At 41.6% G+C, this 12267-nt stretch overlaps 1 protein-coding gene across 1 annotated transcript in view; it reads left to right on the forward strand.

Moving 5' to 3' along the window:
• The window catches only part of CACNA1D (calcium voltage-gated channel subunit alpha1 D), a 5051180-nt gene that overhangs the window by 3470534 nt on the left and 1568379 nt on the right, over window positions 1-12267 (forward strand). The window contains exon 30 of the mRNA XM_044077483.1: window positions 11114-11197. Coding sequence (XP_043933418.1) covers window positions 11114-11197 — 84 coding nt within the window. The remainder of the gene's footprint in view (window positions 1-11113; window positions 11198-12267) is intronic.

Consider the following 12267-nt stretch of genomic DNA (forward strand, 5'->3'; position numbering starts at 1 on the left):
TCCAATACAGTCTGTAACAACAGACAGCTCAGACTTTGTTTTGAGGGGGTTGCATCTTTTGGGATAAAAGTATAGGGGCTTTGGAAGAAAAAAGACAGTCCAAAACAGATAAACATCAAAGAGGTGTTGGCAGTAATAAACACATTCAACTCTTCTCAAGTCATCTATGGACTCCATGACTTTTACAAGTGGTCATGGATAACACCACAGGAATATGGTATATAAACAGGAATTTCCAGATCATGCTTTCTGTGTATATTAGCCATAGTAGCCAGAGACGTAGCAATACAACACAATCTCACTTTAAAGGCTTACATTCTGTCAAAGCAAAACTTTGTGGCAGACAAGCCGAGCAGGACCAGGGCAGACCATCATGAATGGAAATTGAATGGGTGGCCTGCTTCCAAGATTTGATCCAGCTGTAGAGAACAACTCAGATTTGTTCTTCTCCATTCACAGCAAACAACTGTCAAAGTTCTTCTTCAAGATTCCTTGCAACCTGTCCTGGAAAACAGATGCATTCTTATTTCCTTTGAGTGTTAAATGCCCTAGCCAATGCAAAGAACACAGCTTTCATGGGACCTGATAGTATCCCAGGTTGTATTCTGCACCATCTCCAGCAAGAAATAGCTTCGCCATTGAGCACCCTATTCAGCCACAGCCTAAGTACAGGCTTCATTCCAGAAGAATGGAGAACTGCCATTGTCATCGCCGTGCACAAAGGTGGTGCCACTACTGACCCTGGAAACTATCGCCCCATTAGCTTGACAAGTCTGATCTGTAAAGCCATGGAGCGTATTATTACAAATCTCATAAACAAAGACATAGGCAATCTTCAAGCACTTGACCCCACCCAGTTTGGATTCGTCAAGGGCAGATCTTGCCTGTTGAACCTGGTTGATGTCTTTGAGACTGTCACCAAGGCCCTCGATGAGGGAAAGTCAGTACATTCAGCTTACCTTGACTTGGCCAAGGCCTTTGACACAATCCCCCACTCTGGCATCATCAAAAAGCTAACATAACTTGGCGTAAATCCCTATCTCATCAGGTGGGTGGCCAGCTGACTTGCAATGTCAAAATAGGTGCCTCCGTCTCTGACAGCAGACCTGTCACTAGTGATGTTCCCCAGGGATCTGTCCTGGGGCCCCTGCTGACATCTACTACTCAGAGATCCAGACAAAGACAGAAGGTCTGTGGCTGACCAAGTTTGCAGATGACTGTAAGTTGATTGCTGTCAATGACTCCCCAAATGAGGGTAACGTACTGCAAGAGGGTCTCACAGCAACAAATGACTGGTGCTAAAGTCATGGCCTTAAGTTAAACACAAAAAAATGCATTATCATACCATCTGGCAAAAACACGACCCCATACTGATTATCACATCAACAGCAACCCCCTAAGCACACAACCTGTGGTGAGAGACCCTAGTACTCGGGTTGACAACAATCTCACATTTGACCATCATGTAGCAGCAGTGGTCAGAAAAGCCTTTTACTTGGTTCATCTCATAAGCAAAGGGATTGCATCCATTAAAAAGGAGGTTATTACCTGTCTGTACTCCTCCCTCATTATGCCAGCAATTGAGTATAATGCCAAGTTTGGTATCTACCTCTCCATTCATCTGCACAAACTGGAAAGGCCACAGAAGTACCTCACAAAGAGAATCCATAGCCTCCCTACACCTGTCCTATGTGGACAGGCTCAAATCACTGTCACTCTACTCAGTATCATACAGATTCCGCAGAGGTGATGTGTCTCTCACCTACAAGGCAATATAGGACCCTGCCCTACAAGAGATGCCCCATATCTGTAAGTCTATCTCCTTGCGCATTACTCGCTCGAAAAGCCTAAATCTAATATGTGACATCAACAAAACCTGCTAGGAGATACAGATTTGTCTCCCAGAAGCTGCTCCGTCTCTGGAATAGACTTCCCATACATGTCAAATAGTGTACCTCGCCGACCCTCTTCATGCGCAACTTTGATGAGTGGATGGGAAATGACAAATTTGTCCCAGGGATTCCACCTCTGTTCCTCATTGAGAGGGGAGACAGGTGCTGACTGTGGTTTATTTTTTGGGGATAAGCTCTTGGCTAGACTTGTAAGAACCCCAGAGCCATTAGCCTAGTAACATGCTATGATCCTATGTTCCTGTATGCCTTGCCACTGTTTTCCTGGGTCATTCTGACAATTCAGGAGTACTCTCTGAGGATCATTGTGGTGACTCTCTTCTGGCCCTAGCAACATGAGTTCTCTCTTCTTTTGGAACTGGCCAAGGGCAATTACAACAAGCTTCCTCACAGACTAGATCTACTCACACAAAATGGAGTTTGTTTGATAACACCCATCATGAAACAACTTCAGCTGACTGCCTGAGTGACAGAATTCTAATACCTTTTGGGCACCTATTTTCTGAGGATGCAAAAAAAGGTATTAAAGAAGGCAAAGAAGCCTGCTAATAAGAAGTCATATATTAGCAAATAGAAAAAGATTTTCTGTTTGATGCCACATTAAGAACCAGGAATCTGTTAAGAATAACATTTCTCTGATTCTATAGTATTAGTGTGACTTATTATCTTCTGGCCTTTCTTATTTCTGTATCTGGGTTCAGGCATTTTAGCATCCCTTCCCATGGATACCTCTCTTTTTATACACTCCCATTTCAAAATGTTTTGAAGGGAGTTCTTTATATCCCTCTACCTAGAAAGCAGATGGCTTACCTTTGGGATCTTAATTTTGTTTTTGAAAAATTAAAGCTTGCTACATTTTAATTTGCTCATCAGGCCATTTTGAGTTTTTTTAACATGGAAAACAGTATTGCTGAGTACTCTGTCTTCTGCAAGATGTATGTCCAAGTTACAGGCTCTTATGGTGTGTCAACCTTGTCTCATTTTCCTTAAAGAGAAGGTTTCCTCTGGAACAAATCCTTATTTTATGCCTAAAGTGGTATTCAGGTTTACTTTGAACCAAGCTATCCTTCTCTCTGTTGTCTTACAAGAACCTAACAATGAAGGGAAAAAAGATTCTTCACAGACAACTCAGGTACTATCGCGACAAAACTGAAACCTTCAGAAGGTCTGATCAGCTGTTCATTTCTTATAGGTTCATAGGTAGGTACTAGGCTATCTGCCCGAGGGCATTTATAAGCCTAGCCAGAGTGTGTCAGCTTTCACCGCCCCATTGATTAATTAACTGAGCCTCTGTCAAGAAGAGCCAATTAAGTGATCCCAGGGGTGTATTTTCTGTTACCCATCCACTCGTCAAGGTTTCTCTTGAAAAGTGTTAGTGAGGGGCTCTGCCTAATGTAGTTAGGAATTTTGTTCCAAAGCATGGGGAGTCTCTGTGACAGGACTCTATCCCTCCAGCATGTTCTATTTATTGTTGTGCTGAGATTTAGCTCACTAGAGCGAGTGGCTTGCAGTGACTTGGATTTCTTTAGGTGCAGCATGTCCATCAATTCTGAGTTGGGCATGGCTTTGTACATCAGGCAGAGATCACCACTGAGTAAGCGAAATGCCACTGAGTACAGTTGGACTTTTTCCAGTTGGGCTGCATAGGCCATATGTTTGAGGCCAGTAATCCTCTTGGTGAGGTACTTTTGTGGTCTTTCTAGCTGTTGGAAGTATCTTGTGAGGTACATCCCAAATGGGGCATTGTACTCTATGATGGGTCTGATGAGTGACGAGTAGAGGGGCACTATAACCTCTTTATTTTTAGATGCAAACCCTTTAGTAATTAGATGGGCTACATAGAAGGATTTCCTAACTACTTTGGCAATATAATTGTCAAAGGAGAGATTACTATCTACCTGGGTCCCCAGATCTCTTATTACCTCGTCTGTATTAAGGGGGCTGCCACCTATGTGGTAATTCATGAGTGTTTTGTTTTTCCCCAAACGGGATGACTATGCATTTTTTGGCATTTAGCTTGAGACCATGACTTTGACACCAGGTGTCCATCTCAGTAAGGCTCTTTTGGAGAATGTCCGTGTCAGCCAGAGAGTCAGTTATGGCTTCCAGTTTGCAGTCATTGGTGAACTTGGTTAGCCATAGTTCTCCTGTGTTTGCCTGTACTTCTGAGAAGTATACGCTGAACAGTAGGGGTTCCAGGACAGAGCCTTGTGGGACGCCACTTGTGACTGGTTTAGAGTCGGACCTGGAGCCCACTCTTCTTACCGTGTGAGTTCTGTCTGTAAGCCAGTTGGCAACCCATCTCGTGATGTAGGGGTTTATGTTCAGGCTGGTGAGTTTTTCTATAATTCCCGAGTGGGGAATGGTGTCAAAAGCCTTGGCGAGGTCAAGGTAGGCTGTGTGAACCACCTTCTCCTCATCTATGGCCTTGGTGACTGTCTCGAAGAAGTCAACCAGGTTTAGTAGGCATGATCTGCCCTTAACAAAGCCGAACTGGGTCGGGTCAAGTGTTTGGAAGTTCCCAATGTCTTTGTTAATGAGTTCCATGATGATGCGCTCCATAGCCTTGCAGACCAGGCTAGTCAGGCTTATGGGGCAATAGTTACCAGGGTCAGTTGTGGCCTCTCCTTTGTGGAGCGGAATAACCATTGCTGTGCGCCATTCTATGGGCACATAGCCTGTGGAGAGGCTGAGGTTGAACAATGTGTTTAGGTGGGGGGTTAGTTTGTTGTGTAGTTCATGCAAGACGCAGCCTGGGACACCATCTGGCCCCATCGATGCTGCACTTTTGGCTGTTGAAAGGGCTGTTTTCACCTGTGCATCTGTGATTTCCGGGACACTACACTTTTCCGGTATTGTTGTGGGCCCTTTTGGGGGTGAAGTTTGCACTGAATCTATCTGCCAGGATGTTGGCAATATCACTACAGTCAGTATATTTTGTGCTATTTAGCTGTAGCTCAGAGCATATGTTCGAGTTGCCACTTAGAGTCTTGACATAGCTAAAGAAGGCTTTGTGGTTATCTTTTGAATCCTTGGCTATTTTTCTTTCAAAGTTAACCTTGGATGATTTTATGAGGGACCTTAGTTTCTTACTGATACTGATCAGGGATGTCTTTCCTTCTTGGGATTTGCTTTTTTTCTGAACTAGTTTCATCCTTCTATTGTATAGCCTGTTTATGGCAGGGGTCCACCAGACTGGTTTCCTTCTCTTAGGGGAGTGAGTCTTGGTTTTGCTAGGGATGGCACGATCCATGCATCCTTGTAGGTGCTCATACAGTGCCTTTGTAAAGGTTCCTGCATCTTGGACACTGTTATCCTTTAGCGTGGGGGCTGTGAAACTTACCACCTCTGTCTTAAGTAAGGTGAAGTTTGCTATAGAAAAGTTTTTCACTGTGGTTTCCTTGGCTGGGTGTGGTGGTGTAGTGTGAACATCCAGAGTGATTAGTTTATGGTCTGATCTAACCAGTGACGGGTTGACCTCCAGTGTGGAACACCTGTCACCCATGTTGGTGATGACCAAGTCCAATGTGTTTTCACCTCTGGTAGGGGAGTTTACCAGCTGATCCAGGTAATTTGATTTGATAAATTCCAGGAAGCGCTGGACCTGGGAGTTTGTACTTGAGAAGTTTTCCCAGTTAACGGTAGGGTAATTGAAATCATCCAATATCAGGGTGTTCGGTAGGACCTTCATGTTTTCCAGTGTCTCCAGAAAGGCGGAGTGGTGGTCCTGGGTCATGGAGGGTGATCTGTAGCAGGCCACAATATGCATTGCAGATTTGCCCGATGTTAGTTGCACATGGATGATCTCAGAGGTATCATGCTGTGCCACTAACCTGGAGGTGTAGGTATCCTTGATGAATACGGATACACCCCCTCCTTTTGTGTTTCTGTCCATGTTCTGTGGCCGAAATGTGTGGTATGAGTTGTAGCCCAGTAGTGCTGGTGTGCTCTGTGGAGCCTTGAACCAGGTTTCAGTTACTGCACAGATGTCAACGTTCTCCATACTGAGGAGTGCTTCAAGCGCGTGCATTTTGAGATTTAAACTCCTGGCACTGAGTAGCATAACCCTCATTTTTTTGTTTGTGCTCTTTACAGAGGTGGGTTTGACTTTTGAGCCTTGCCTAAAAAAGGCACTATGGGGGCAGCAAGAGCCTTGGCCAGTATTCGACAGCCTAGGGGTGACAGGTGCAAGCCATCTCTTGCAAAGCAACGAGGCTTGTTGAGAATGTTGTCCCAGGCTGACAGACACCGGATCCCCTTTGAATGACATCAGAAGCTTAGCCAATTGTTGAAATTGATCATTTTTTCTTTAAACTGCAGTATCATTTTTGGTGAGGGCAGGATGCTACTCAGGGTCAGGGTCATACCTGCCTGGGCTACATGATCAGAGAGCTCTTCCATATCTCTTTTCATGTAATCCAGGGAGGTACATCTCAGGTCATTCACAACAATATGAACAATGACAGTGACATATTTGTACTTGCGCTGGAGTGACCTGAGTGCTTATGTTATGTGGCGGATTCTGGCTCCCGACAGGCAGCTAACAGTAACCTTCTCCTTGTCCAGCCTAGCGAGTGGGACGTCACTGTGCCTGACTATAGAGTCGCAAATTACTAGTGTGTTAGGTATGTTATTTTGCCTTAAGGGCTGTGAGTGTGCGACACACTGATTTTGTGTTTTATGTGTTGTCTGGTTTGTGATGGGAGGTGCAGGTTTTTAGGGTGTCTGCTTTGGAGGTCTCTGATGCTTTTGCAGGTTTTTATTTAGAGCCTCTGAGTATGATTTTGTGTATTTATGTGTATTTTTTGCCAGTGCTGGTTTAGTATGTCTGTGTGAGGCTGGAGGTGTGGTGAAAGTGTTAACCTTCTCCTCATGACTGCCTGTTCCAGTATTGGGTGGAGAGAGCTTAGCCTCCAATTTAGCTATATAGTTGCATCTCTCGCATATGTTAATGTTTTGTGGTAGGAGGAGAAGGTTTTCTATATACATGAGGCAGCTGTAATATTGCCTCAGGGTACCCAGGTTCACCAGCTGGACTAGAGAGTATACCTGAAATTGGTCATGCCTGAATAGTAGGGTGAGCTGCTTAGTCGCTTGGTTGGTGAGAGGTGAATAATGAGCCTTGCACTGCTGGGCAATCAAGTGTCTGGGTATAGTAGTGCTTGCTATTAGGTCTGAGCAAGTGCTGGACTGTAGGATGCGTTTTAAGTGGTTAGGTTGAGAGTTAGACTACTTTCAAGGGAAAAACTGAATAGGAAACGGTGGAGCCAGGAATAATTTAGCCCTAGCTAACTGGTACTGCTCGGATGTGCAAAACCATGCAAACACGGTTTTTACAGCAGGGAAATGAAAGAGATAGAAATTAGCCGAAAATGGCCTATAAACTACTAACTTCTGGGCTGGAACCACTCCACCAGGGACAGATGGCTGCTCAAAGCTCCCTCTCTCACAGGTGAACAGAGAAACCTCCTTCTGTTGAAGTAAGGTATGGGCAACTCAAACTTGTAACATAGCCCTAAATTCAGCACTAGCCTGAAAATTGGACTTTACTAGCTTAGAAAGAAACAAGGACAATTTTTTTTTGAAAAGATAACGCAAAAACAGTAAAAAATACACTTAAAACAGCTTTAGATGACTACAAGCAATCAGAAAAGAGTTTTAAACAAGTTACCCAGTTAACCAGTAAAAAAGTCTCAAAACTGAGCCCTGTTCCTGTAGTCTTCAATCAGACAAGTTCTAACTGCACATTCCTGCCACAGGGGTGCAGGGGAACCTTCTCCAAAAAAGAAGGCCTGGATTAGGGCTCAAGTAATACAAACAAAGCTAGATTCAACAGGCCTGAATCTAGTTTATGCGACACTAAACAAGGGACACCAATTTCAGTAAGAAACAATTCAAATATGCAGGCACTATAAGCCTCTAACCAGAAATTCCCAGCTCAGAAGGGCAGAGTCCAGCCTCTCCTCCCACAAGAGTGCAGACCACAAACCTTCTTAATGTACAATGACTGGCCTAAACAGACACTGAGCCTTCAGTCAGCAGTTCCCAACTTAGAAGGATGTAAGCTACCTGTCCTGCCACAACAGTGCAGACTACAAACCTTCTTAATGTAAAACAACTGGTCTGAAGCCCAAGTGCTTAAACCAAAAGGCTTAGAATGATAGCTACACTTTAATCAGGTTAATACCAAGCAGTAATAAATACAATTGAATACTTTTAAGAAGGTCTGGATTAGTGCTCAAGTTATACAAACAAAGCTAGATTCAGCAGGCCTGGATCTAGTCTATGCTACAGCAAACAAGGCGCACCAATTTCAGTAAGAAACAGTTCAAATATGTAGGCACTGTAAGCCTTTAAGCAGAAATTTCCAGCTCAGAAGGGCAGAGTCCAGCCTCTCCTCCCACAAGAGTGCAGGCCACAAACCTTCTTAATGTAAAATAACTGGCCTGAAGCCCAAGTGCTTAAACCAGAACTAATACACCTTTAGAATAACAGACACTGAGCCTTCAATCAGCAGTCCCCAACTTAGAAGGATGTAAGCTACATGTCCTGCCACAACAGTGCAGACCACAAACCTTCTTAATTTAAAACAACTGGTCTGAAGCCCAAGTGCTTAAACCAAAAGGCTTAGAATGACAGTTACACCAAGCAGTAATAAATACAGTTGAGTACTTTTAAGATGACGCAAAAGCAAAATAAAGTAGGAAGAAACACAAATACAGTGAAAGCAGATGAATAAAGTGCAATTTTTTTTTTTTTTTTTTTTTTGAGTGAGCAAATGAGATGGGCCCAGGAGGAGTATCCAAATGCAAATTTACAAGAGGGGAGGGCAGTTTCAAAGCCACCAAGATTAACACCAAAACAAAAGCAGTGAGGGTGGGTGTGGAACTAACTGAAAAAACCGAGCCAGAACTTCCAGCTACATAGTATTCAATGCAACACAAATCAGTTTAAATGCTGTATTATTTGAAAAAAGTGCAGATAAAGATTTACTTAAATTCACTTATACATCCAGTTGATTGCAGGTAGGTCTTAGCCAGCCAAAGCTCAGAGTTTAAGCAGAAAATAATCCAAAATGTTCCACTTATTTAAGGCAGAAACCGAATATCAATGAAGTGAAACTTCCCCCACTTATCACTGGCTATGCAGGAATTCTAACTAGCACTAAATTCTAACAAGCATTAACTGAAAAAAAACGAGCCACAACTTCCAGCTAGATAGTATTCAGTGCAACACAAATAAATCAATTTAAATGCTGTATTATTTGAAAAAAGTGCAGATAAAGATTTGCTTGAATTCACTTATACGTCCAGTTGATTGCAAGTAGGTCTTAGCCAGCCAAAGCTCAGAGTTTAAGCAGAAAATAATCCAAAATGTACCACTTATATAAGGCAGAAACCGAATATCAGGTAGGAAAAAATGACAATCATTGTCAAAGCACACCATTTCCAAATGGTTATCCTGTGTTACTTCCTTTTGTTACTCCCAACATAGTAAGTTCATTTCAGACAGGGTCAAGGCACATTCTACAAGGACATTGGCTTCTTCAGTGGGTTTTTGCAAAGGGATGCACTCTACAAGTCTTCTAGAGGCAGCAGGTTGACCCTGTGTTATATACAGTTGCAAAACTCTACAAACTCGACTCCTTTTTCAGGTCTTGAGCAGTCTTTTCTAAGACCATTTTTCAGGCTCTTCTGGATCCTTATCCTCCTCCTCTCACTTTGTGTAAGGATTGGTGTTCTGCCCCTAAAGCTTAGGCTACTGCTGCAGTGATCTAATGATGAACATTATACAGTTATGTAAGTAAGTTTACCATAACAATAGATGTTAGCTGCAGGAGCAGCTCCCTCCCTTCATTTAGTACTCCCCACATTTTTTTGTATGTGATTTTTGTTTGTTATGGTGAGGACATTTATTTTTATGTATCTAACATTGGTGTAATTTTGGGCTCTAGCCTCTCTTCTGTTGGCTTGAAAGCTGTGAAGGAATTGGTACCCAGAGTGCTGATTTTCTCCATGCCTTACTCAAGCTGACTAACAGTTTGGATGCATGGAAGGTGCTCTTAAGCTTTGAAAGCTGACCAGCCATGATATCCTGGGCAGGATAATAACCCATATATGCTAGGCTAGTGCAGCAGTGATCTGTTTGAAGATCTACTGCTTTGCTATGTTTTCTTAAATAACTCGTGTGTTGTCACATGCTTATAGCAGTGATGTGTTGGTGCTGGACTTTTTTTTTTGTTCTGTGGGATTGGAGATTCCCAGAAAAAGAAGATGGGTTTTTCTTTGTGTGTTACATATTGCTGTTTCTCCAAGATGCAATGACCTTGGGTTGAAAATAATAAAGGTGCATGAAGCAAACTGCAAAAAAAATTTTCTGTTGTGTGTTTGCTTGTAGCTGTATAGGCTTGAGTGTTAAGAATTATAGTTTTAACAACTAATTTTTGAGACCCAAGTACAAGTACAAAGACCTGTTTTGGCAGTAAACTGGCTTTGTCAGTTATGAAAGCAAAGCTCACTAGTTAAACTTGAAATTGATTCGATAGGCCATATAACCCGTTAACCATCTTTAAACATACAGTGCATTCAACCATAATGTATTATACCTACCTTGAAACTTGTATTTTTTTCTTGTATTCTTGCAGTATGTAACCTCGTTTCTCTGCTGTGCACCAAACATTAAGAATTGCAGTGTCTTGAAATTATGTGTAGAGTAATAGCGCTTACTACATTTTAATTATCATCATAGACTGTAGCATTCTAAGTGTTAACTTAAGTGTTTTGATTACAGTGTGTGTGTTGCTTAATAATTAACTTATTTGTATGCAGTACTGCCTTAAAGTTTGTTTTCATTTAGCTGTTTTCCCTCAATGTTTCCACGAGGTCGCAAAAGTGATGAATTGTTTGATTAATTTTGCATGATTTATTTTTTCTTTTTATACAGTTTTATATTCTCCACTTTTAGACATCCAGATACATAAATCAGGAGACTGTTCAAAATATTTGCTTTACCCACTGTTATTGACTGCATAATTTTGTTTACTGAGTACTTTTCTGTTACTTTATAAAGGAGTATGTGCCAGCTCTTTTTACTGCACTTTTATTTGGGTTTTGTTGTAAAATTATTTTTAGTATTATCTTCCATGCATAGTTTATTTAAGATTACATGTGTTAAAATATTTGCATCCTGCCTGGTCTGTTCAGGGATATTTTAGTGATGCATGGAATACGTTTGACGCCCTCATCGTCATTGGCAGCATTATAGATGTCGTACTCAGTGAAATTGATGTGAGTATACCTGACATTTCCTGTAGCCCTGGGCTGTGCTTCTAATGCTTACTACTTAGTGTTACCTGTAGTAAGTAACTACATTTTTAAGAAGGTTATGAGGTTTGCTGTTCTAATGCTGGTGTTTCCATTCAGGAGCTGGGAAGTGTGTTGCTTTGTATCTAACTTTCATGTTTGGGAAAGGGTTACATAGCCTAATAATTACATGTAGGTTACTTATAATCAACAAGAAGTGCTGAAGAGCAGAAATGCAAAATTGTAGGATGCATCTGTTTCATAAACTGCAAATTTGTGTAGCAGAAATAAGAAACTGAAACAAATAAAACATTTTATTATCCATATAATACTTTCTCAAACATGACATTGTGCTTGAAGAGTGGTGGTTTGTTTTCCTTTCTTTAACTGTATACTTTTTTCTTTCCTTTTTATCTGCCCTGTCTTTCCCTTCCTTCTGAATGCTTGCCTTAACAGCACTATTTCATTGATGCATGGAACACTTTTGATGCCTTAATTGTTATTGGTAGCATCGTTGATATTGCTATTACAGAAGTAAATGTAAGTAATGTTTATTTCTGATCAAAATAATGCATGCATCTGTTTGAAACTATAAATGGAATTTAACACAAGCAGAAATGTCACTGAACTGTGTTGTACTACATTAAAGATCTGTAGCTTACCTTTACAGTACAGATGTTGGTTGACATATAGGGGTGACCCAATTTTAAGCATAAGCTCATTTATCTGGAAACTGAATATTGCTTAGGTCATGACCTGCAGTCTGGCATCCATATCATAAAACAGGAATGTAAGAAATGATGCTGCTTTTAAGCCATGTTCAGAAAATGGACAAAACTGAATGCATTTAATATTTTTAGTGTTAAAAATTACTACTGTAGTTTCTGAAAGAAGTCTGCTAAGCAGTGGCTGTACAGAAAACATGTTACCCAGCCTATGGATACGTGGATTTTCGTTTTTTAACAGTAGCTTTCTTTTTTCCTCTAATGCTGTCCATCAAAAGATGTTGTCAACTGTCAACAGTCTAGAAAATGTTTTATGAAGCAGTGCAAAAT

The sequence above is a fragment of the Protopterus annectens genome, chromosome 7.part0, assembly GCF_019279795.1.
Source record: "Protopterus annectens isolate FY-2018-M chromosome 7.part0, PAN1.0, whole genome shotgun sequence".
Classification (NCBI taxonomy): domain Eukaryota; kingdom Metazoa; phylum Chordata; order Ceratodontiformes; family Protopteridae; genus Protopterus; species Protopterus annectens.